The following is a 21944-nucleotide window of genomic DNA, read 5'->3' on the forward strand; positions in this document are numbered from 1 at the left end:
CGTAGTACTGCTTGTGAGAACAACAATGTCTATTTGAATGACCGTAGTATTTACGTGAAATCAATATTTCAGTACGTTATCATCCGATAGGTTGCGAAACTATACTCAATCATATTTCAATTGTGAAAGATTTTAATAAATTATCAGGAAACTTATAAGTTTTATCTTAGTAAGAGATCTTGGCTGCTAAAATATTTGTTAAAGTCAGTAATATATAATATTGCACTTAATTGATAATGATCAAGATTAAGATAAGAACCCGGACTAAACTATCAACTATTTTGCAATCTGTAATGTAATCACTCTTGACTTAAATGTGGCTGCATCTCAAACCAGACAAAACGGATTATTACGTCATTGTTTACTAGGTCTATCCAAAAACGTAAACCGGAATTTGCAAGCCCAGACAAAGATAACAAATGCACCCAAATGGTTCAATATTGATTTAATTGTTTATCTATCTGTCTTGATTGTAAAAGTGGTGGGTATTGTTCCTATGTTATCACCGCGCTGACAATGTTAAAGAGGAAAAGGTGGATGATAGGGGTGATGGATGTTACTCTACAGACGTCAACAGGTTGGTGGAACGTCTGTAGCAGAATGAAAGCAATAGATGATCTATACACCAATCACACGACGCCAGTGTGTGGCTGTATCAATCAATCACAATGTTAGAGGGTAGTTAGCAGTATTATGCTAAAGTAATAAAAACAATATTGGTGTCATTTAACATTGGTGTTTTATTTTGTTTGTGTTAAGATTATGTTAAGATTATGTTTAGATTATGATTCTTTTGCGAATACCTTAATGTTATTACATTGAGGATATGACATTATTTGGATTTTAACTTTAAGGACGTGATGCTACTGGCGAATGTAGTCGCTGAGGCAGAAGACGCTTACCCTTCCTCATCACCTTGTCTTATTGTCCATGTACTGATTCAAGGATCTCCGTGTAAATCGTTGCTTTGTCCATTTTCTATTCACCTTGAGTTTGAAGTAGGTTTTTGTGGACAGTAAAATATTCTCTTGTTTACATGCTACCTTACTAATAACAATATGTGAAGTGATGGTGGAAGTTGTATTTTAGGCTGAGATAACGCTGGTAATAATGACAGTGATGATGCTAACTGTGTTTGTGGTTGTGATGCTGTGTAAGTTTAGTTGGTCTTCGCCTTATATTATGGGAAGTGTCAGTATGTGTATGGTCAGAAAAGTCTTCACATTCGGCGGTATCCTTTCCGTGAAAAGTTCTTTTTTAATTACCATTTGTTACATTGTTCTGGCTGGCAATCCTGTATACGACAATAACATGGACAACTTGGCGGCCATGCTGTTCCCTGATGGATGGTATTGTGTCTGAAATGCTCGGCACGCCTGCCTCTAGTTTAGATTTGACTGCAGTGTTTACACTTTGTCTGGTGTGAATATTAACGGTTATACAATAAGGATTTATCAGTACACCTGTCTGTCTAGGTTTATCAAATTACCTACCTGTCCAGATGGATTTGCCAACCCACGTGCCTTTCTATCCTTACCATACTATCTACCTGCTTGTGAGTTTTACCAATCCTTCTATCTATCTACGTTTACCAATCCTTATCCTTCTCTTGGTTTACTAACTCACCCACCTTCCCTTGGATTACCAATCCACCTGCCACCGTTTACTCTCCTCCTGCATGTCTTTGTTTTACAATCCTTCTAAAGCTTTACCAATCATACTACCTGTCAATTTTGTTTAGTTCATCACTCCGTCTTGGTAAGCATAGTTCATTCGGGTTTGACGTATATATATATGCAAAGAAAAATGAACAAACAACACACATTTTACTGACACTTTATTTAAGAACGCCACCATATCATTTTTACCCCAATCATGGCACAGAATGCCATCTTTGGAATATACCATCTCGTTATGGTTTAACTTAAACACGTATGTATATAGCCCCCGCTCCACAATTTTTATATCCAACGTGAAAAGATTTTGATAGAGTTGATATTCCAAAATCACTACCGGAATTCTGGAATAGTATTTTACTGCAGAATGTTATGTCTTCAAACTAATGTGAATCTGAACTATGCTTGGGCGTTCTCAGATAGTGTGATGTCTCAATGCTGTTTTTATTTCTCACACAAACTTGCATGCCAACAACTTTTTAATTGTTTGATAAACTGCAACCTCTTCAATGGTTCATCAGAAACAACGAGGCGTGCAACCTCAGTCTGTGCAGCCTCACGTAATTAGTCTGGGAGGTGCATATGGAGGTTGTTCTACCTCACATTGATGAGTAGACACACAGTAACTGGTAGGCTTAATACAGTTGAAATGTCAAATGTGCGTACATGTTGTATTGTTTCATAAAAATCAGTTAAATAATCCATGACATTTGGTAACTTTCAGAATAGACACTGGGATGATTACAATACTTTAATCGATGTTTAGTACAAAATGTCCTGTAATGGTCCCTATTTTTGAAGAAAACATTTGCTGTAATTCAAACATTTGACATCATTTGATAATTGTTCTCATCTATAACAAACAAAAAAGAGAAAAGAAAAGCTTGCAAAGCAGTTTTATGTATGAAATAAAACATATATATAACGTTTCCAATCAATTTGTTAAGAATGCCTTTGCTAAATTTTAATACATTTTGTTTAAAGGTTATGGAAAATCAAATGGAATTTATCTTTAATGGCGATTTTTAGTACGAATTCAGCAACGAATTTTATGGAAAAGGCTTTAAGGAAAGGTTGTCGTCGATTGAGTTTTTTCTCTCTCCAGAATTCGGAGCCTTTTTTTAATTTAATCGAGTGTCAGCACGTTTCTCATGGTAAATATCTCGGCAATATTTCTGAGGACCTTATGATTGATATCCACCCATCCCCAAACAATCGGATGGAAATCGATGTATTCATTGTCTGTATTTGAATGTGATATGTCTTACTTTCACAGATAGAAATATCTGTTCTAAATGTGATGATATAGGTTAGCATCCTATTTATTTCGGTTTGTTTTTTATGATAATTTATTTTTATGCATGCAAAGATTAAGCCAATTAAATTGAAATACATAATTTCCAATTACCTCCGATAGCGTTATTGTTAACAGTTTCATTTACAATAAATTGTTGATCTTCTAAATAGTCGCTGCCGCAATCTGCGACTACGATGTATTTAAGAGTAACGTCTTGTTCCGCAGTCTATATGACTTCCAATTTCATGTGGACTGTTTCTCCAAATCTTTGTCGATCATGATTTTGCAACAGCAGGAGTTTTGCGATAAAAGGTAAGCGCATCAGCTATTGGTTGGGAGTGATTCGGTGCAGACCTATTTTCTCCCGTCCATACTTACAGCACATGACGGCATACCTTCCGGGCTGTGTGCTAGGGAATATACTAAGTCTACTAACAGGTGGTTTTACTCTCTGTTTCGGCTTTAAAACAGAAGAAAAAAACCCAGTATAACTTCGTGGTGGGGCAGCTATTACCAGTCAACTATCATGCCTAATTGGAACGGTAAATAGATACCTTTGATGGTGCACTTGTAAATTTCCAATGTCCAATAAATCGAGTTTTTTTCTGTTTCGTTTGTATCTATTTTAAACATTTTCAACAAATGATGCATACTAAACACATCAATAAAACGTGAAAAAGAGAGACATACGAGAGTGTGGTTTATACAGTTCTACGAGGATCTCACAGTATAACACACTCTCTAGACTTCCCTCCGGAAGTTGAACGTAAGCCGACACCTAGTGGTTCGGGAAATCTCGTGAAAATATTCCGAATTTGCTGATAATCACTAACTCGCATCCTGATATCTCGTCCCATCTCACTTATTGCTGATAAAGAAAATGTCAGAATGGAATTGTTCCAGAAATGTCATTATCCGTAATGCTAACGTTTGCTGTTAAAGCTACAGATATGTGACGTTTGGCTTTTGTCACGTTTGTGATGGGTATATGTGTCAAATGCATTCCTTTACATGTTTTCATTTCACGCCATGTTTTTGCCTGTTACGTCATTTGTTAGCATATTGCAACATGTGTTAGCCTGTACACCATTTGTTAGCATATAACACTATGTGTTAGCCTTTTTACACCATTTCCTAGCTAATTGTACCAAGTGTTAGCCGATTACACCATGTGTTAGCCCATTTAACATGTGTAAGCTTGGCACACCATTTCTTAGCTTATTGTACCATGTGTTAGCCTGTTACACCATTTGTTAGCTTATAGTACCATGTGTTAGCATATCGCACCATTTCGTAGCATATTTAACCATGTAATAGCTTATTACACCATTTGTTAGCCAATTAACAATTTTGTTAGCAGATTACACCATTTGAAAGCATATTTTCTAATTTATATACTGCCAGTATCACTTTGCTAGTATTCAGAGGATATTCAACAGAATTGCCTAGGCCATACCTCTTTTTGCTAAACTCGCCAAGTCGTTCAAAAGATAGGCAGACAATTTAAGTAGTATTGGATATTTTTTTCTACATTTAAATCTACATACCTGTCAACGTTGTCCGAAAAGTTGATTTCGTCGTGTGGTTTTGTCGACGTCATTACTAGAGGATGGTTTCAATCGAAGTTTTTATCAGATGTTTTATTTGTTTTGCTAGAACAAGAAAAATATGAAAATGATATTTGTTTTAAGTGAACCCTCACGTTTTTCGGATTTAAAAAATTAAAACAAAAAATAATAACGAGTATAATACCCAACCAGAAAGCTTGAATACATGCGTGTTCTGCTTTGTTATTGATTGTGACGTCGATATAACGATACTTTGAGATCCTGAAGGGCTATCGCTGATTATCACAGGTCTTTTCAGCATAATTTAAAAGTTATGAAATGTAATAAACATAATATTTAATTGTAAGCAATTAAATAAGAAATCCTGTTTCACCGATGTGACATAATGTACTTTTATGAGTGCGCCTGTCATTTATTTAATGCCACACTCTTGTATATATATGTTTAGCCGGTAACCGTTATAAGTGCTATCTTCTATTTATCATGTAATGACCTCATCGCCAACAAAAACATTAGCACTGTAAGTTGCATAAAGCATGTTATTTAAGTATTGACATGCATATTCTTTACAGTGAGAATTTGCATTATATCCAATGGCGTACAAAGCAACAGCATTCATGCATTGCAAATTTTTCATCATCATTGAAAACAAGACAGAGGGTTTTATTGTATCGTTCTGGGAATTTTTCTCTAAGGTTACCATTTCCGTCAGCCGACAATTGGAGACCATTCGGGAATTTCGAATTTGTTGCCACGATATGATTGGGCCCCGATTACTTCGACAGCACGGCGGAATCACCCGATAAGTTTCCGACTGGAAAATATTTACCCATAATAATTTAAGTGCTATGTTGTCGAAAGAACATTTTTTTGGACATTGAAAGACTGCGTAACAGAATATTGATATTGTACAATGACCTGTTAATGATATTACAGTTACATAATTGACCTAGATATGACACGGAAGTTATAGATTTGACCTGCTGGTGACACGGAAGTTATATCGTTGACCTAGTGGTGACACGGAAATTATATATTTGACCTTGATGTGACACGGAAGTTCATAATTAGCGTAGTGATTACACGAAAAAGTAACATAAGTTAATGGTTGTATATTCGTGGTAGTTTCTCCTAATTTTGTGCTTTGTGCTGAGAACTAATGATAAAGTTAATTTTTATCATCGTTTCGCTTGTAAGCAACAAAAACAACAATACCAATAGTCTTGACGTCACTGCAGAAAATATATTTAAAAAAATAACTGAAGCTGCATTTACTCATCATTTGCATTGCTCTTCACTCATTTTTCTGTCATTTTTATCTGTACCTTGAATAGTTTAACTGGGATATTGTCAGAACAAAGGGACATGCCGTTCCTTAATTACAAATGCCTGCATTTCTAGTAGAGTGTGGATTTATGTTGTACGCAGATGTGCTGACATGATACGGCGAGACAGTTCCTGTGCTATCCGGAAGGTGCTGTAAAACACTGCCTGACGATAGGCATTCCATGTGCATAAAAATCTCAATAGGTCTAGACGTCGCTTCACTAAAAAAAATACATGTCGTATACACGGTGAAACAGGTAGACATGACGGATCATCTAAGGCGAAATGTCTCGAAAGATATCAGATATGGATAATGACTTATACCCTTTTGACTTTATGTTCAACTATAGATGTCGAACTACTGGTCGAGATTTAATTGGAAAGAGTTGACATAAGAGGTGTGGGCACAGTTTTGAACTACACCCCCCCCCCCCCCCCCCCCCCCCCCCCCCCCCCCCCCCNCTTGCAGGGGCAACTCAGTCTGTGACGTTTCTGCCTGGAATTCGTGCTACCACACAAAGCCGTCAACATTTACCATAATTGTCATATGTTCAGCAGACGACATGAATTCTTACGTCACAGCGTTTGTCGAGCGGAATGTAAATATCTCTGGCCATGCACGAGGTTGCTGGCAGGTTGCCCCCTCCGCCATGACGATGTAACAATTCCAAGCACGTGCTCGTAGGGGGTCTATAATGTTGAGCGGGTCATGTAACGCACAACAGAATAAAATCACGCGAAAACTGATGTGACAAAGACGAAGTACTGCTTTGTTCAGTGACGTCACTTCCGCTACCACCAAATGTACAGCAAGATGGATTTGCTTTTGGATGGGAATGCGGAAGCACCTTTCCAGAAGACATAAAAACGTACATGGATGCTGATGTTTGCGTGCACATAAGTCGAATAGGAAGAATGTAAATATGACATCGAGACAAGCAGTTTTTCTAGTGTGACGTATAATCTTATAAACACGTGTGATACTACTAAGTACCATCGCACCCAACATTCCGAGACTCGTCATATCTGACCTTTGACAATGAGCTGTAAGACCTTGACCCCAACTGCTATTTCTATGACGATTATGTCTAGATGAGTGTTGTGTGGGGATCTGTGGCTGTCAGTATGCCTGCGGACGAAACATTTATTGTTGAAATGATTGCAGCATGACGAACCTCGTGGTTTTCTACTCTAAGCCTACATATACCATATATAAAACACTCGCTTTGATCTGTCGTTGTTCAACGTTCAGGGTATTATGCCTGATCCGACCGGAATGTGTAAATGTCAGGTCAGACTGGTTGGGAAGTTATATCCCGGGTAAAATACGTATAGCAAACGTTATATCTACATCTACGCCACTAATACTTGACACATATCCAACACGCTGTCCGGAATGTAATTCTCTAGGTCGATACATTTTCTCTGTGTAACGCTGGCTGGTACCACATTGCTACAAAGGTAAGCGTCTGCAGTATGTGTGAACGTATACCGCATGTGGTGCGGAAAACATGCCCTCATAGATTCACCTTTTAATGTCTGCTTGTGTGTACGTAGTCACGGGTGCTAAATCAATTTAATATTCATTGAAACGAAGAAATTTCTATTGAAGAAGTTCCAGTAAATCGATATTTCTAATCAGTCCTAGTGCTGCGATACAGATCGTTCAATAGATCATCGAGAACATCTTTTTGACTCCACAAAATTAACTTTTAAACTTGGGTTTGAAAGGACATGTCTATTTGAAATATATTTTACCCCTCATAATTCAAGGGAATTTTAAATGACTGTACTTTTAATATCGGAAAACGGCAAGGATCAACCAAAAGCTCTGACATACAAATCCTATTACACCGAGGTATTGAACGTTGCAATATCACTACGTCTAACTGGAAAACCTTTTACTTTCACGTACAGGTAGATAATCATACCTCACGTCTATGTCAAGGAACCCGAAATGAACCATTTCATGCTTGTCTACGCTCTCAGCAGGCTAGATATGAAAAACACTTTGATTGCGAAGGGTGTAAATTAAGACATCAACCCCTGCAATATAATGAAAACCGAGGAATGACTATAAACATTGGCTTCTAGTAAGAGCGAACACGTGAGGCGCATGTGAGACATCAGAAATTGAAGCGTTATGGTAAAAGTTCATTGTGGCAATGTCCTATCAAGGATAAGAGGTGAAAAACCATGCGAAATTGACGGAAACAAAACCACCCCAGCATACTTCAGGGCTAATGCATTGTCACTGATGCATTTCTAGCTAATCACATGATACGTCTTCCGGTATTTAACGCATGCGTCTGTCATGGTGGTCCATACTCTCAATTTACCCATCTTATAGTATCATAGTCGGTGTGCATCCTTGTCATTACTTACAAATATTTTGATAAGTACATGATTGCGGAAGCCGGATTGTGACATCACTCCTAGCCTAGAGTGGAGAGGTCCTTCCTAATTTGGATAAGAGTTTTGGTTGTGTTATAGTAGAGTGTATTTCTCTGTGGCATTGTCCGTGCTGCTAGAGAACGAGTCGATCATTACACTCAGTGACCGGCCATAAGTGTACTCTTTCTTTCTCACCACTTGTCTTCTGGGGATAAGATGGATGTCCTCGTCGGGGAGACAGATTGCACTGAACCTGTTTACACAATATCTATGTTCCTTTAGCTCCTCCTTAGTAACGCTACCTACTACCAGTGATATTAGTACTTAAACTGATAAATAGTATTGGTACATGAATGCGAAGACGGTCATACAGTGTCAAATTGATTTGACAATTAAAAAACAGATAAAACAGAGTATATTGTATATACTTTTGATCCGCCACAGTTTATGCCGAGTACATTTAATCCCATTGACACGTGCCAAAACAGAACAAATGCAAAAACATTCCATGAAAATTACATACAGAAAAATGAACCAAGTGAATATAATGTTTTTTAAACATCAAAGAAGATCATTTCGAACTGTTGTACTTAAAAAAGACAATATACTGCTAATAGAAATAGAATTCTTCATTGCTACCTTTGATATTGCATTGACAACAGGCATTGATGAAACTTGACTTTAGCAGGAATGTCATTTAGACTATATGACGAGACATGGTTTCCTGATCGAATTACACGACAGGTAACTGTGAGATTATGTGGGGTTTGTTTTGGTTAAGAAGCTATTCCATCATTTTAAGCATGAAAGCAACAATCAAGTTTCAGTTCTGAATCAAATTGTGTCGTGTAATGTCTAATGTTTATTATTTCCTTATTGTTATCTAATCGACAATGAGGTGAAAAATATATGTCTTCGGTTTTTTTCTTTATCGATTTGTTTGACGGCAGGCTACAGCATGCACGTTTTGCTTCTCTCACGCGTCAGCATGCGCCTCAACGTACATTGTATCTCCCTGTATCGGTTGTCTGGACTGCTTGTCTCGGCCGATCGTATCGTCACTAGATGCACCCCCCTGGAATACTTTAGGTCCCTCTCTTTACGTACTAGTTTTCACCCCCAGACGCAGCATGTTTACAACCCGTCCATCAAATATGAAAAAAATCTTAATATAAACAGTGTTTTGTCTTTCGACAACCATCATGTAATCAACGTTACGTAAATATTTGCCGTTTTCCCGTAATTGCTTGTTATAAAAAATAGGAACCTTTGACCAGACCTTACTACAGCGGTATTTATAAAATGGCTTCAGCGAATCCGACACCCAAGGAATGTATTTCTGACACGGAGTCTATATCTTTGGCAACCAAGCAATCATATACTAACTCGATATATATACATATAAGATAGGTTCAATTCAGTGTGTCATATATATATATATATATATAAAAAGTAGAATCTTACCAGTTATAGAGTATATGAATGATGCTGCTGAAAGCACTAAAGGTGTGGACAAGACATGGATACGCCTTACAGACTGTCGAAAGGAAGCCTCTCTGGGTGGACGTTCTATTTGACATTTCTGAGAGGTGTTTAATCTTACAGCCAGACATTAAAGAGCGTACGCAGAGTGCACAGCTATCAATAATATCGTTATGTATGAAATCAAAACTGGAACAGGTGTCATTGGCATTCATCGCTCCTCAATCCGAAAATAAGTTCTTAATGTCCATTAGTGTTGTATCATGAGTTACGGTTTTGTGTGTGCCGGGGTTTTTGTGTGTTCGCAACGTTTGTTCCTTGTAATTTGGTATATACAAATAGATTAGTGGTGAAAATGATACGCAGGTTAAATAGGTGCTACCGTTTATGTATTGTACTTTTTATGATATCCATTTCCTGTTCGTTTTGATATCCTTCTAAATGTTTATTTACAAACATTGTGGTCATTGATACGCTTGTATCTTCTGGCTCGACATAATACAACAGGATAATTATGATAGCCATAATAACACACTGTATTCAAAATATCACATGTACGGAAATGACAGAGCTCGCTTCATCATAACGTTTTGACATTGTACGTAAACAAAAACATAAAGATTTCTTAGTAATTGCAAATGCGAATAAGAATCTAAACACTATGATTGAGTCCCATCTGTCATTGGCTGGTGCGTGGCCGGGATACCATCTTGTCCTCTGTGTTATAAGTTCAAATCTCCCACGAAGTCGTGATTGGCGTTCCGTCCATATCTATCAGCATGTAAGACATCGGGTAGCGTCATTCCTCACCTCGTAAGCACGTGAGGTTTCGACCCGCCAGGAGGATTATCAGATTAGCACCGTTAGCTGTACAAAGATCATGTAGATCCACAGGAGATGTGCGAACGGGGTAATGGTAATGATGGGAAGTACTCGGACACGTGGGAATGAGGAAATACAGCTCGACTAGTAAGTAGGGGATAATAACACTAGGTAAAGGTATTCAAATCATCAGGGAAATATCCAATCTGTAATTAATACTCGTAGCGTGCAATGTTAGTGTTGTTTGTGAGATGCTAGTTAGACTTTCGGGATCCTATTTAATTGTAACGCTTACTCTAGATCTATGCGTCATCAGTAAATTATGGTTTAATGTTTTTGGATAACTCACACTCCGTCAAGCATTGGCGGTTTAATACCGGCAGGGTGGTTGAGCTATTCTCCAACAGAAGTCATGAAGTCTAATTTAAAGCTGCTGTCTGTTACAAAACATGTTTGCACAACTACAATGTTATCGAAATCCAGAACAAAAACTCGATAATTGCTGTGTGGTTTCAATTAACTTTCAGCTTAATATTCTCAAAAACAGATGTCCTTCACGTGGTATAGGTCAAGGTAAAGACTATGTTTAAATATATTTTTGAAAAATACCAATAACAACGTGCCTTCCCGTCACTACCTGAGCATTTGCTACTTCCCCGCGTTGAAGCCGTAGGAAATTTAATTATAGCCACCAATAATAGTTTCGGCCGACCCTTGTGCCCAAAAGTATTGTTTCAGGTACCGCACTTATATGACCTCTGTTGAACTAATTATTGAGAAAAAAAATGTTGTGATCGGATGCGTACCACATGGCAGAATGCCTGCGTCTGATTAATACGGCCAGTATTGTTATTTCTCTAGTCGAACGTCAGGGTCAATTAAATGTTACTGAAGATGAACCAAGGATTGGATTGAAATCATATGTTGTTGATACAGCCCTTTCTAATGAGACTGTCTACCTGCGGCAATTAATGTTGGCTAAACTGAAACCTGTCTTACATCAATAAACCGCTGGCAAGTCTCAACCTTGTCTTGTATTCCAAGGTAAAATAGCGTCAATGCTGGGACAGACTGTCCATTGAAGGGCAGAAGTCTATATTTGTTTCTAAATGAGGACTGTGTGTATTACAGAAATTCGAAATTAATCGTAAATCGCTTATCTCTGGATAGATTGCTCCACTGGCCTTCCACTAAGACGATCAGAATTGTATTCCCTGGTTTACCAACTAAGTGACACCAAAGCGTAATGCTCGGTTATAAGTCTTATTATTAAGTCACAATACACTAGAGTTTTAACATGATAAATTGTCTTTTATTGAAGCAGTAATGTGTATACAAAAAATAGACGTAATTATATAAACTCATTCTTTCCAAAGACGAGATTGTCTTATATAATGAAACATAGTCACAGTGTAAGAACTATTTGTCAGTGGTTCTCAATGGATGTTGCGTGTTCGAATCTGAACTTCCGGTTGATAACATAGAGCAAACCGTTGTACCGCCAGGATCAGATTGGTGTAGGGTATCAGAGGATTCACAGTGGAAGCACTTGTCTGTGGTAGATAACGAGAAGTCTATCATTATATCACATCTTACGGAATCTCGCGCATTTCGTTCGCGCTCGTGTCGATATTCACACTGTGAGAGACTAAAGAGTATCACTCGGCTACCAAGGTATTTCGTCCAGAATGATCTGAAGTTAACAAATCTGGTTCACTGAGGTTCACTGAGGTTGACGATGGTACGAAAACTTTAGGTATTTAATATAAGATGGAGTATTCATAAATCTCTAAATACGCCAAGGTCCATGATAAAAAATATACTTTTAAATGCAATTGGAGGATATTGACTGTATTTGACTTTGTGCTAACAAATCTGAAGAAAAACCCATATGAATAACCCTTAAAAGTAACCCCTATTTAAGGCTAATGCTAAATAAGCAAGAGTTTTTCTCTACTCACTTCTGATAATATCAAATAAACGTTTTTTCAAAGTTGAGCCGGGATAATTGTTTTTCATCACTAGACATTGCACGTGTAGACCCGTGATTTGTGCCTCTACCGCTCTATCGCTCTATCGTATACCGTGTACCCTTCACGCGCAGAGCGTTACACGGGATGATCCTACGTCTAAACCGTTAGAGATACCATCAGTAGATGACCAAGAATCATCTCTTTTACCCCGACCTCAATTAATATCAAAAGCGCTACCAATCTTGTTGTGTTTACAAGGTAACCAACATGTGTCCAGAAGAGTTCTCTTTTAAAGACCAATTCCTTTCATATCAAACGTTTATAGGCCCTTCATTATGAATGAGAGGAACATTATTGGTACGTAGGGCAGCTGCCTAATTTGATGGCTTCTTTATATAAAACACTAGAGAATGAATGCTTCTCAACGAGTCCACTCAGGACAAGTGACTGTATGATAATATACTTCTATCTGACACTGATCCTAAATAGAGAGATAATTCTTTCAGGGAACCGTTTCTCCGAATCTTTCCTTGTATTTAAATCAAATACTCTTCAACTTTCCATTGATAAGTTCCTATTTTCTTTTTCAAGTAAACGGTATGTGTATTTGTAGTAAGCATTAATGTGTATTACCTTTATTCATCTTATAAATATCACTTAAATTATCGTTGTGTAGGAACAACTTTCAACATGTATGGCATCAAGACGTGTTTGATCGCTGTTCGAATGCATTAAACCATTCTCTTTGTAGTAAAACATTGTAGCAAGTATATTTGTGGTATTTGTGATGGAATGCACTTCCAAGAGTACTATGTGTGTATGTTTTCCTTTCACCGTGTAACCTTACCACTAGGATGATACTGCTTTATTGCCTTTTTGCTGTTTTTTACGTCCACGATTTGGGATCAATCACAGTGATCCTTTATAGTATTTCTTAGTAGTAGCGTTTACACGGTATTTCTTATTCCGTTTTCCCAGGAATGCATACATACATTAATTGTGTAAGATTCAGCCTCGCTTTTATCTGCATGTAGAGCTACAAATATCGTGTAGTTCAATCGTTTTATTGTACTTACAACTCTGACATTAGGATTTCTTAAAAGAAATGAAGCAATAACATCATTAACTAACATGCGAATTCAACAATGCCTATTATCATCTAATGAACTGAAACTGATGTGCGATTGGGTCTATTTTGTAAATAATATGCATTGCACATATAGATAATAATATAATATAGAAGTTATCCAGGTTGTATCTATATCCACATGCATTGTACATTAACAATCTGTCATATCCATGTTTGATCTTTTCATTTATATTTGTTTGTGTTGTATTTATTTGCAGTTCGATCGATATCACCTAATCTGTTTTGGATACAAAATGCAATTAATTTGAATTGAGATGTATATATCAATATAGACAACACTATTGTCAGACGAACCTAGCATTTTTATCATTTCAAAGATTTGACAATTTACATATGTTGGAAGATAGTACATACTATCAAGCACATATAGATGTTTATTGAAAATTGAACAGAAAAGATGAACATCACCAAAAATATAACATTTAATAGAACTTTAGAGATAACCTTATTCAAAACATGAAGCAAATGGTACTCTTACCTAAAACACCAGAACCGGAAGTTATTTCAAAAACGAAGGTAATCTTGAAATCTGCACCAAAGCCAATTTTCAATTTAACCGATTTTCACCTTCATGCTGAGAACGAGATTTAGAAGACTACACGACCTTACGTAATAACGATAGACCCCCACTGACTGACCCAGAGGAAACTGTTAATCTAACTTTAATTTCACTATATTAATCTGTGCCCCTATTAAAGACAGGTCGAAAGATATGGATCTAGTTGGAAAGGTTTTGGTGGAGAAGACATTTGCAGGGGTGATTTAGACAAAAATCTCTATAACTTCCGTTGCACTTTTTGCCTTTGTAGTCTGTCTAGTGTAACTTGTAAGATAGGCCTTAACAGGTCTACTACCTGTTTTTGTTGGTCGTGTCTGCTGTGGCTTGTACCTTCTCACTACAAAACAATTTTCAGTCATTGTAAGGCAATCTAGACATCACTATCCCTTCTTTACTTATGCTTATTGCAAATTACTCAGCGGAATCCTGGTTAGGGCCTACAGTATGTAGTATCGATATTGCTTTGTAATTGTCTTACAATCTTACAATATTGTTACAGTACAGTAACAAAGTAGGTCTTGATAACCTGTACTAGTGCTTGCATATCGCTGTGATAATATCGTGTTATAATATAATAAGAAGGTTGTGTTGTATTGTCCTATCATTGTTTTATACACAGTGACAAATATTGGTCTTGTAAGTTCTCTTTTTAAACATGTGTCTTACAAATCGTTTTGAAAACACACCGTGAATACAGCAATATCTAGACAAACACGCTGGTGAAAAGCGACATTAACCATTCTATGATATTGATTGAGTAGATGTGGTAACCATTTACAAAATATCATACTTTCAATTCTATTTGATTGCTCCTTTTAGTTGCATGGTAACCGGAAGGCAATTAACAATATAACAGGATACATAGAACAATGAGAACATTTCACAATATACCAGTTCAACTGAAGATACGCTTATACTCGTCAGCTCTAGTTCAATTAATCGGCACGTACAAGCAATAAAGAGCCTATCACAAGAAGGTCTACAATGTCTTTAATAACCAGTGTGTACCTGAACGATTATCCGTAATTGGTAAGGCCTACCAGTGGTGTTGCCTATGATACGTACACAGTAGGGTGGTCCATGTCTCTCTGGGGTTTAACGAGGCTGGACTTCGTGTTGTTCCAACAAAAATTGGTTTAAGTTCTTCTGATAGCTCGCTTTATTGAAAACTAGATAACACAACTGGTTATAGCTCTTAGAGGAACAGCCTGGAGGAATCGGGGCCAAGAACTCAAAATCCACAATTCACCAAGAAGAACCGAAGATACTCTGCACGAAATTATTATAACTTTGGGCATTGCTAATACTTCATTTATTTATACTCATATGTTCATTGGTGTATGAATCATCATTATACAAAGTGTGCTTCTCCAATCAATAACTCGAGTTATTTCACAAGTATAACAAGACCATTTGATCAGTGACTAACATACTGTCCTGGCTTTGACATTATGACGAGTGTCACATGTGATGAAGGACACGTTTACAATTACGGAGATATTGATTCTTTGACGATCCATTGTTTAGACTTGTGTTTTTGTGTTGGCAGCTTTGAGTTGTGATTTTGACCTCTCGCGTCAACATAACTTAACGCTTTGCTCTATATTATCCTCATCCTTACTTATTTTGACAGGGGTCAACATATAATATTTTAATGCGCATACATTCTTAAATACTACTTACAAAGTACACGGAAATGTTATAAAACAAAAACAAATTCCATCTTCTGTAATATATCTTCTGTGTCTGTCTCTAGCACTGCTGGACTTTCTTAATGCAATGACGTAAACACCTGCCGAGCTATGTTCTGTCTGGCGGATCGTGTGGGTTGGCGGCCTACTGAAGTATGCAAGAAACCTCTTATTAATCTGCTTTCGAGTCTTCTCGGCTCATTGTATATACAGGAATATCCTGATTGTATATACAGGTATATACAGAAACCATATTTTCAATTCTTCCATTATTTTGGTATACGTACACACCCATATTACAAATAAGCCGTGTTCGAAGAAATGTTGCATGGCATTCATATCATCCTTGCTTTATATAATACGACAAGAACATGAATCACCCGGGACAAATATCATATATTAAAAAGTAACTTATTAAAGTCCGTTACACGTTGATTTTAAAATATCTTATTTATTGAAATGTAGGTCATGTTCTTTATCTGTTGTGACAGAATCGATTTGCTAATGGAGCGCTGTAAGCGATTTTTTGTGTGTCCATTGTAAATGTCCTCCTCACACTGTTATATCATAATGACCTTGGTGGTTCCGTCCCGTCACTCCCTCGTTCCCAAATCTTGTGTGTATCTATCCTGACACGACCTTTTCTCCGACTGCCCCTCTGTTACCTTTTTTGTTGTTGTATAACGTTGCAATGCAAAACTAACTAAACGTTGATAAGAAGGAGAAGTAACTTGTTCACCTTTTCAATTGTTTATTCCGCTAAAGCAAATCTGACATGCATCTCTCAATTACAGGTTATCTTAAACGAATTCCAATCTTTCAATACAGTGATCACATATATTAAAAATCGAGCATCAACCTCATTCTGGGGCGTTATCCGTAATAACAATTTACAAGTTTTGCCTGTCGTCAAAATGTCTGAGTCGCAAACAAGAAAATGATAAAAAATCAAATCTGAACAATCAAGGCGGAGATTGAAATGTGTTCCTATTACACTGACACGGAGCTTGCTTCTCTCAATTATTGGGTTCTGTAAATTGACCATTGTAGGGTCGACGTTTCTATTGAATGCCTGTCAATTTCCGGCGATTTACTAACGTGATTTCTTTGTCTGCTATAAATGACACCACAGATGTATTTATGCGCTACACGCATTACCCCCGTAGTCACAATTGACCGTTATATGCGATGTTTGACCATAGCCATTTGTAGTTGACCATAGCAATTGCAGTTGACGTATACTTGTCTGTTTCATCTCAAGAAAAATCAATTTCTGATTCCGTGAGATTTGCCGTAAACGTCCATCTCTTTCACGGATTTTGGTATTCATGCTTGATTTATCCTCAATTCTAGGATTTTCGTCGTTTTTACGACTTTTTGATTGTTCATTATGTCCGTTAATTTGACGGTGGGCGTCTATTTACACCACTGAATTGCATTTGAGGTTTTTTCCCAAAGTGAATTCCTAAAAAAAATGGACGTCTCGAAATGAACTGTACATGTTTACATGATATTCTTGTCAACATGTCCGAAGTTCTTACTTTTTTTTTGCATGTACAATGCCCCCATTGCATATGTCCTCCACACACTGCTTTATCATGACCTTGGTGGTTATGTACCGTCACTAATTGGTGTATTTCTATTGTTATAATGTGTTTGTTTATCGCACTCGTTGTATGGAAACAATCGAATAATGGGGTTTTTGATGCGAATAGAAATTGGATATTTTGATGTATGTTGACTGTACAGAGGTCTTTATTTAAGACTCGATTAATCCATTTTTCCCCACTGCTAATTTAAAAATTATCCCTACAGATGTAGGCCCGGGAAGAATTTGATATTCACATCGTTTTAATGCATTGTATTGACTTAGGTAGACAGTGATAGCCAGTATCGATCAAAAAAAATGTAATGAAATCAAATTGTAATGAAAGTTAGGAGCAAATATATCAATTTAACCGATGCATTATGTTTTAATCTTAACGTATTGCTTTTAGGAAATTGCGATTTAGTTGATAAATTTTAAGTTTCTGAAACGATTTATGCTTTATGAGACGGTGGTGTAGTCATGATATATTGATCATAATTAGCATTGTCTGGTCATATGGTAGTTAGATTACCTTCTGGTGGTTTAGCCTTATCAGCTCGCTAAAGCAGCCAAAAATATAATAACGCCACCGATGCCGGTCAGTTTGTTCCGGTGGTAATCACAGGTCATTTAGTGCAAATAGCAGACGTCCAGCGCCTGCCAACCCGGAAGTACCATCCAAATACACAATGGACACTCTCATTATCTTTGTTTTGTCTTCTTTGACCCTGTAATGACATCCACAGATTTGCCCTCGCTTACCGCTCCACTGATGTTTGGATAGATTGTAGTGAGCCAGGCCCTCGTAGGGTCATTGTAACTCTCGGTGCAGTTCTACCAATGATGGAAATGGAAATTTGAGGAAGCTGTTTTGTTATCATGATGATTGTTTTGGGAATACGTCCTTTTATTGTCATTTAAGATGTACAATTGTATATTAGAGCAGCTGTGTTACGCATTGATAGACAAACAATACATTAGCCTCGTCTCGAATTAGACTTTAATATCTCACCACGATTTTTAATATTAATTTAATAATCATAGTGCATGTGATTTATTGTTTAGATGTACTCCATATGAGAAATTTTCGTTACACTGGGAAAGTCTGCATGTATCAACTCGGAGTCGTATGAATACATTTTCGCATTTGTCACCCGAGATATGTCTTTGACTTTCTTTACGTGAGCATGCAATTATATAAGGTAAACGGTGATACGCTACTGTTGCTTCCTATGCCTAATTAGGAGATTACTTTCTTTGTATTTACGAACTGAACACTTATTTAACGTTAGTTTCCTAATGTAGCATTCTCTTTTTGTGTTTTTCAGGTGTAAGTTTAGACCTCAAATCAAGACATGTATTGGATCTTTTACAATTCCTCAATACGACCGCCAACAGTGGACGGTTCACGGTCGTGGCGAGCAATGGTGACAACACATCAGCGATTCTACTGGAAGGTAAGTCAGCCATCATTCTGTTGCCTCCAGTCTGGTTAGGGACAGGTGAAACTGTGTCATCGATTTACCTGTACTACGGTTGAGTGAAGTGTCAGGCCGTTCAAATCACATCAAATCAATGAATATCCGAAACAAACCCCAAGAAAGATCGCCTTTACATCTTGCGTGTCATTCTGGTTCTTAAAATATTGAGAGAAAAGTTTAAATTTTGAAGATTCATAAAGAAAATATAAATGCATCGCAAACAAACAAAAATACCTAAGTAACCCAATTAAGGTATAGGATTAGGATGGCGATGTGGGAAACGGTTACGTATCATTTGTTGTTAGGTATACACTAATTACATGTACTTATCAACACGTACTAAAGTTTACATTGTAATAAAGTCAGACCAAGATGGCCTAATGGGGTCGGGACCACTTTTCCTGCTTTAAAAAACATTCCGTAATTGTATTCATACCTAGAAATGATATGAGTTTTTTTCGATACACGCCATGCATGCCGCTCCGAAGTTGCTGTTGACCTCCCGTAAAACCTGATAAGGGAATTGCATTATATGCAATTATTTTAGCTATATCGTAAAAGTCAAGGACGTTTTTGTCCATTTTCCCCTGATGGAATTTGTTATCTAGAGTTATCTTTTCTTAACTTCCTGTACGATAAGTGAATTCAGCCGTGTATAAATTATACAGATACATAACTGCCTTTTAATATCTCGTGATACATGTACCACAATGAAACAAACTTCCCAGACATACCTTCTCTAATCTAGAGTTATCTGCCCTTGGGTCCCTCCCCGGTGGTTTTATTGTTTGGGGTTTTGCCCTATTAACCTATGTCGGAAAAGATTAATATATTTGTATAAGCAATATTGTAACGAAGGCTCTTACGAATGAACGTGAAACGATGATGGTGCTTGTAATGTAATGGGTCCCTGTAGCGTTAGGCCTGTTCGCCTTCTCACTGCTGCAGACGAGATTATAGCGCACACTGCTGTGCCATAAAGTGTTTCTCATCAAGCTCTACCCGAGTCTGCGAGCTCCCAGCGAATCCTTCCACCGAACACACCCCTGCCGATAACCAACCTTATCTGCCCTTCCCCTGACCCTAAAATACCTCCCACTTTTTTTCGGAGTTTCCCGTGGACTTTCCTTTATCTCGAAACTATATTCCATTCATCATTCACCAAAGAAAAAAAATAATCTTTTCTTTTTATCGATTAAACACCCATCAGAAAATCTATCTCATTCATGGTGATGTACTCGTCTTAATTTACATTTCGGTGTAGGGTACACTTGTACTGCATTCCAGTGCCTTAGTTCCTACTCCTGATGATGTTAACATTGACAGCTTTTGTTTCCCTCATGCATCTTCCCTTCTACGATAACTATCCTTTTAGAAATCCTTTTGTTCTCAGCTTTTATGGCTTCCCTTCTACAACAAACCCCCTTATACGGAATTCCTTCTTTTCTTCTTTTACATCTTCCCGTCTACAACAAACCCCCTTATACGGAATTCCTTCTTTTCTTCTTTTACATCTTCCCGTCTACAACAAACCCCTTATACGAATCCCCTTCTATTCTCCTCTTAAAACTTCTACAACAAACTCGTTTTATATATCCCAATAAAGCTAGCCTCATATCAATGCCGGGAACTGGAATATGGTTACGTCATGAAGTAGTCTGAGTGATGGTTCAGATTTTGGTTAAATGATGTGCTGAATTTTAAACATCAGATCAACATCTCTTCTTAATATGATAAGGCAGCTATATAAACTTTCAGCTTGTTTTTCCATCCCTCTGAAATCATATGTAATCACATGTTTGAGTAGTGAATTAAATGCAGTTTAAAGTAACAAATGTCAAAATAGGTACTCAGGGGAGCGTAAAGTAACAAATGTCAAAATAGGTACTCGGGGGAGCGTAAAGTAACAAATGTCAAAATAGGTACTCGAGGGAGCGTAAAGTAACAAATGTCAAAATAGGTACTCGGGAGAGCATGTGACGTTATAACAAGTCTGGTACATAGTTTGAACCATCTAAACTGCGCTCGGAAAAAACACCCCAGCTTTTTGTATAAAATATTGTTCAATTCGCCCGTTACTGCCTGTTATGATGGATGCAGATTTGCACATTTTTATATTGAGGAATAGGCATACTATTTTTCTGGTTAACTATTATATATGCGCATTTTTCAAAGAGAAGGTATAGTATACGACATTACCTTGCCGAAAACTAATGTAAGCATCCCTACATGTAACAGTCTTATCTGGAAGATAGGCACTTTGTGCATTTTTCTACAAAAGCAACCATGTGCAGTTTGTGTTATACTTTCGTTATTCGACCAATCAGACAGACAAAGAATGAGCTTGTTGTTGATATTTGGGTTAATCATGATTCTAAGACAGTTTACAGTTATTTCCCTTCCTTAAATGTTTGTAGCAGTATACTTGCTGACATGATAGGTATCTGACAAAACGTACGCGTAGTTGTTTTCAGTTTATAGCTATAATAAGACTGTTGCACTCAGCATAGTCAGGGAGGGGTGAATATATTACTAGTAAGCCTATTAAGTGGACTACAAAAGCAGATGTCATTACGCTAGTAAAACTGATTGAGATATTTTAGATTAAAATAATGCAGTTATGTTGAAACCAAACTTTGCTAAGATCAAAAAGGTAAAAACATAATGGATCGACCTTAATTAATACCGTACGCGCGACTGTTTAATTTAATTAATTTTAATGCTGTTTACCAGCCATCTTATTAGGAAACGAAGCCCTTTGAACATTTTCGTGACAATCGTTCAGCTTTAATCAGCATTAAATACTTGTGGAGGCTAATGAATTCTTGTTTGTTTCCTTTTAGAGCTGGAACCGTAATCTAATCACTCGACAAGAGTCACGTGTGACACGAGGCACGTGTGACACTAGCTAGGTTCCTGAATCGACTTAATTCAGGA

General features: G+C 37.2%; 1 protein-coding gene across 1 annotated transcript in view; it reads left to right on the forward strand.

The window, feature by feature from the left end:
* The window catches only part of LOC110460674 (protein kinase C-binding protein NELL1-like), a 109697-nt gene that overhangs the window by 37775 nt on the left and 49978 nt on the right, over nt 1-21944 (forward strand). The window contains exon 3 of the mRNA XM_021513718.1: nt 18855-18983. Coding sequence (XP_021369393.1) covers nt 18855-18983 — 129 coding nt within the window. The remainder of the gene's footprint in view (nt 1-18854; nt 18984-21944) is intronic.

This window comes from Mizuhopecten yessoensis, unplaced genomic scaffold (genome assembly GCF_002113885.1).
Source record: "Mizuhopecten yessoensis strain PY_sf001 unplaced genomic scaffold, ASM211388v2 scaffold10447, whole genome shotgun sequence".
Classification (NCBI taxonomy): domain Eukaryota; kingdom Metazoa; phylum Mollusca; class Bivalvia; order Pectinida; family Pectinidae; genus Mizuhopecten; species Mizuhopecten yessoensis.